At 33.7% G+C, this 6,000-nt stretch overlaps 1 protein-coding gene across 3 annotated transcripts in view; it reads right to left on the bottom strand.

Moving 5' to 3' along the window:
- Positions 1 to 4,929: 4,929 nt before the first annotated feature.
- The window catches only part of LOC144957184 (two pore potassium channel protein sup-9-like), a 214,281-nt gene continuing 213,210 nt past the window's right edge, over positions 4,930 to 6,000 (bottom strand). For all 3 annotated transcript variants that reach the window (XM_078888227.1, XM_078888229.1, XM_078888228.1), the window contains one exon: positions 4,930 to 5,804. In XM_078888227.1, coding sequence (XP_078744353.1) covers positions 5,008 to 5,804 — 797 coding nt within the window. In that variant the 3' untranslated portion in view covers positions 4,930 to 5,007. The remainder of the gene's footprint in view (positions 5,805 to 6,000) is intronic.

The raw sequence follows: 6,000 nt of genomic DNA, 5'->3' as shown, positions 1-6,000 counted from the left end.
TACTCGAAAGCTCGTTGTGTTAATGAGCACGATATAAATAACTCGTTTAATAAATATATAGAGATGAAAGAATCTTACATTACTCACACTTTTTAAACAAAGGAAGGAAGAGCAAATAGGAAAGTTCAACTTTTGTAAGAAAATGTGACAACAAAAAAAACCACACACATCATTCACCCCCCCCCACCCCCCCCCCTTCCAAAAATATAAATAAATAAAAATAGCATAGATTGTAAGAGATGTGTGCCCCACTATCTCAAAATGGTATTGCTATGGCGTATCCCTTTAAATGTGTAGTCTAAGACTTTAGACTAATGTTAAAATTTAAGCTTTATTGCAGATAATTGTTTTCTTTAAATAATACCCTTCTACTACCGTATCATTAGATACCGTCGCCTAAATAATTCCATGAAGGAATATGGATACTCCATTAACTCACTCAACCCTAACACCGACTATATCCGTAGTTTTCCCGGGTTACTTTTACCCCATGCCTATTTATTACATTTTTTTCTGAGACAAAAGTTAATGTTTTCAGTTTTTACATATTAATGATAGTTAAATAAAACTATCTATGTACATGCTCATTTAATACATTTTTCGCATTTTGAAAAGTAACAAAATCTCTAGGGTCGAGTGAGTTAAAAAGATGACTGATATCAAAAGGAATCACCCATGTTGTCCAAGGAATATATTATATAACTCGTCCTTCAAATATTAATATTTAAAATGACCCTCATCTTATCCCAAACAAAACAAAAATAAATATCGAAACTGGGATTGCCGCGGAGTACCAGGATTGGGAGATTTTGAAAACAAGAAAGTAATTTCAAAATCGATATTATAAGGTTGAGTTTTCTGACCAAACTTTAACATCTGCTGGTTTTTATTTTGTCTGTTTGTTTGTTTGTTTGTTTGTTTGTTTTTGTTTGTGTATTATTTTTTTTGTGTTTTGGATTTTGGTCAAATGAAGGTCAAATAAAATCAAATAATCTCCCTTTTATAATATACAGAATGTAAAAATCCTAACATATTTACACATTTGTTATTTTTAAAGTGAAGGTGAAAAATAAAAAATAAAAAATAAAAAGGGATACACAAAAAAGTTTTAAAAAACGTAAATCAATCTTTAGGTTCTCTGATTAAATTTAAAATGGTATATATTTACATGGTATTATTAACGACAAAATGAAAGGGTATAGAATTCTGGGAAGATAATTTATGTTACACTCTTGTTCGATTTTTCAAAATATGGATTTTGGTGATAGGGTTTATTTGAAGGAGTTTAATTCTGTATTAAACTTCTTTTATTTTTGGTTAAAACCAACACCTGAGGAGTAAAAGCTAACACATACAAACCCATAATCACTCGAATGATACACAAACAACACATACACACACATATAGTCACACACGCGCACACACAAATACAAGATTTGCTGTGCAACAAAACACTTCACACTCAGTGAAAACAGTAATAAATTCATACATATATTCTGGAAAACTGTAACAACACCATACCGCACAAAACACATTATATGCTGTAAAACCAGTAACAACATATATTATACGTTGTGAAACCAGTAACAAAACACACCAAACGTGAAACCAGTAACATTACGCAACATACGTTGGTGAAACCAGTAATGTAGATGTTACTGCTCGAAGCTCAAAGAAATAACTAACGATGTGAAATTGAATTTAAGCTTCAATTTAATATATGAAAACATATCAATATGGACATTTCGGGTTTCCCCTTTATCAACAAAACAGGATGAATGAAACACTACAGGCAAATGTGATAATGTGGTACTGGCGTTGTTAAGATTGATCTCCATCAATTCCCATCAAATGTTTTTGTTTATTAATCTTAATAACGCCACTACCACATTATTACATTCGTCTGTAGTGTTTCATTCATCCTGTTTTGTTGATATAGGGAAGCCCGAGGCGTCCATATTATCTGTTTCCGTTATTATATTGAATTTTACATTCAATTTCACATTGTTCTTTATGAAACCAGTAACAATACACCTCAGACGTTGTAAAACCAATGATAAAATCACATATCACACCCTGTCACACTTTGCATCGAGAATCATTGACGAGAGAGAGGATGACAATCCCATCCTCTAGGCGTATGGTCACCACAGTCAAACCTGCCTACAAGTCATCTGCAATACCGTACTCAAAGAAGAAAACACACTTTATGTAGTTATCGAGGGTGGAGATTTTCTTCACATTAAAATGTCTCAAAACCTGACTCTACGTAGAACAGCCCCAAATTTGAATCTTTACGTTTAAATGTCTCAAACGTGACTCTAAAAAGGTACAAGTCTTAATCTTAACCTTTACGTTAAAAGAAATATCAGACCCTAGTCTAAAAAGGTCCAAATTCTAAGCCTTTACGTTTAAAAAAATATAAGACTCTCTTCTAAAAAGGTCCAAAGTCTAAATTTTTAGGTTAAAACAATTATCAGACCCTAGACTAAAAAGGTCTCAAGACTAAACATGTATGTTAAAAAAAGGTTTCAGAGCCTGTTCTAAAAATGTCCAAAGTTTGACCCTGACAAATAGAAAAGAGCCTCAAGTTTGAACCTTAGGCATATTGGAGATCAACTAAATTGATTCAAATATTGGAGAATAAGTGCTTTCTTAATGAAATGAAATAACAGTGAAGGTACGTTTTATAGAACTTTTGGGGTCTTTTCTGTTTAAAAATGTTATTTACTTATAGTGGGCGGTTTTTATCAATATGTATTGTCGTTATAGGATTTGATTTTTTAAACCCAACATTTTTGATTAAGAAAATAAATTATTTGTGTATATATCCGTTTTACGACCTAATTTGGGGGTCTGGCATAAACAAAATATAACAATCTTGTGGCAAACGTTCCACACAAACAAATGGATAAACAAACCGTGTATGTTCAGATTTAGATGTATTTTGTATTCTCATAAACATTAATTGTATACTCTCAAGGTTACAACATCTGGAAAAAAAAACGTAGTTAAATTTTTGGCAAAAAACTCGTCCCATATCGACTATTTAAAGGAGCCCTCATCTTGACAGAAATTCTCAAACCTGGAACTTCATGAAAACTTGTCTCTAGCTCCAATTTTCATATCTGTCGTCTTAGGTGACAGTCATAGACAGGTTTGACTGTGGTGACAGTGATAACAATAGAGATCAACGTGCATGTATTTGCAGGTCAGATTATTGAATGCAATTAATCACGGTCGTGATTAAACATTGTTGTATTGGAATACATTTTGACTCGATTTGAGAATATTTCCATTGCAACAATGGCCTCATAACAATGTGGACTATCAGAACTGCATATGATTACACGTCGATAAATATAAATTAACTGGAACTTTATTCTAAAAGACAACATCTATTTTTTTTTGTTGTTGAAAGAATTAAATGGGCCTTGAATCAATCTTTTGATAAGGAAAATTGAAAAAATAAAAATTCCCTTTATTCATCCCATAGGGGAAATTTGTCTCTAGGGTCTATTTAAAGGGAAGACTGGAACAACCAAGGCGTCAGCCGCAGTGCAACTCCGCAAATTGAGCTAGGGCGAGGTCTATATATATATATATATATATATATATATATATATATATATATATATATATATGTATATATATATAATGAGTTAAAAAACATCTCATATTTCGTTTGTCTGTGCCTATACCCTGACCCAGGGTGAAAAAGGCAATGATGATGATGAGAATTTCGCCCAAGACGTCCGTTTTGACGTACAATGTATTTCGTCAGTTTGAGATCTTCTCGGATCATATATATATACATTATAGATGATAATTGGCAGAGTTTAAAATTCACCTTCTAATTTATGCCGCCTTAGCTGATGGGTAACAGACACAGTTTATACCACTATGAATTTGAGGTGATAAAATTATTTCTTTCCCCAAAAAAAAACTATAGATATTGTCCTTTGAAATAAATTCCAGGATAGAAAAGTTGATAAAACGAGATCACGTGACAATAATATATTATGTTTATAGCATTTTTAGAATAATGGATAAATAGAATAATCTGTGGAAATATTTTATAATTAAATTATATTTTACAATCGTTATAAAACAATTGTCTCGTATAGATACAGGTAAACTTTTTATTTAATTAAATTATTATACAGGGAACCGTTAATTATAAATATCTCTGATCATGAAGGTGTGAGGTATGTTAGAAAAGAATTATATTGAATGTATTATTGCATCAATTTATAGCGTAGAGTATTCGCCAAAAATCGCGGAAACGGGAATTGGTTTCCGACTCTATACGACATACAACCGATTGGATTTATTTTTCGACCGAAAACAATGGGAATTAAGTCAAGCTTTCAAATGATAAATTATTCGCTTATTTCATTGGTTGTCATGGTAGTATAATGATGATGATGATGATGATGATGATGATGATGATGATGATGATGATGATGATGATGATGATGGTGATGATGATAATGACGACGACGATAACGATGATGATGATGATGATGATGATGATGATGATGATGATGATGATGATGATGGTGATGATGATAATGACGACGACGATAACGATGATGATGATGATGATGATGATGATGATGATGATGATGATGATGATGATGCTGATGATGATGATGAATACGACGACAATCCAGATGCCACTATGTTAATGTGATCATTCGAATTCAGAGTTATAATCATACTTGATGAAGGCTCCACATAACACCCTTTAAAAATCGAATATATAAAAGTTTAATCATGATAATGATAAGATGATGATGATAATAATAATAATAACAACAACAACAATAATAATAATAATAATAATAATAATAATAATAATAATATAATAATAATAATAATAATAATAATAATTGTAATAATAATAATAATAATAATAATAATTTAATTATATAATGCAACCATTATCACTCATCCATAATTACATTATAAACTCATATATTATTATTATCATAAACATCATTATTATATCGACGCTCTCTTCTTCCCTAGATACTGCTGTAAAGACGTATTGTCATCCGTGCAACTATGACTATCTTCCTTGTTGTTCGTCTCGTGCGGAAGTAAATGCGAAATCTTCCCAGGCGCACGCGTCACAGTGTATCTAGGTTTACCTCGTGACCTCAGATTATAACAGGAGCAGGAACACACGGATATCATGTCATTGTATTCTGCCGGCGTTTCTTGCGCCTTGGAGACGACGTTTCCGTTGGAGGTGATGATGTCCCCGTCCAATCGGACAGCACCACGGGCTGCCGCGGCCGCTTCCATCTCAGCCCGTCGTTCGTCCACCGTGTTCATGGTTAGGAATCGGAGAATTAATAGGTTCATAGCAGCACTAAGGACGGTCAGTCCGAAAAGAATAAAAATTATACTGAAAGTCACGTAGTCTGGTTTGTTATCCAACATGTCGTCCTTCTGCAACGCGACGAAATCGCCGAAACCGATGGTGGTTAGGGTGATGAAGCAGTAGTAGAAGGATTCGAGGTACGTCCAGCCTTCGTAGTGCGAAAAGGCTGCAGCCCCCGTGGTGAGGAAGATCGTGGAAAGGTTCATAGCGATGAGGATTAAGTTAGTCTGCGAGACTTCGGTGTTTTTCATTTTGAAGCATTTCCGGAGCTGCCGTAGGATAAATGTGACTAGTGTGTTGAGACGCTCGCCGACACTCTGGAACATGATAATGGTGAGAGGGATCCCTGTGAAGGCGTAGAACATACAGAAAATCTTTCCACCGACTGTTTGAGGTGTGCTGTGGCCGTAACCTGGAATGGTAAAGAAATATAAATAGTTACTAAAGTGTTAAAAAGTAATTTTAGTATTCTAAGGGGAGTTTTTTTCCTAGAACTGCACAACGCTGGACGGCTAATGACAAAGGGCAAAGAGGTAGACCCTAGTCATCGTTTACTTATAGCCCGATACTAAAACCCACTTAGCCCGTAGCCATCGTTAAGTTATTGC

This window comes from Berghia stephanieae, chromosome 11 (genome assembly GCF_034508935.2).
Source record: "Berghia stephanieae isolate SIO BIC M18660-M18661 chromosome 11, UCSD_Bste_1.3, whole genome shotgun sequence".
Classification (NCBI taxonomy): domain Eukaryota; kingdom Metazoa; phylum Mollusca; class Gastropoda; order Nudibranchia; family Aeolidiidae; genus Berghia; species Berghia stephanieae.
Note: the sequence above shows the minus strand (reverse complement) of the source record. Positions and strands in the feature narration are given on the sequence as shown.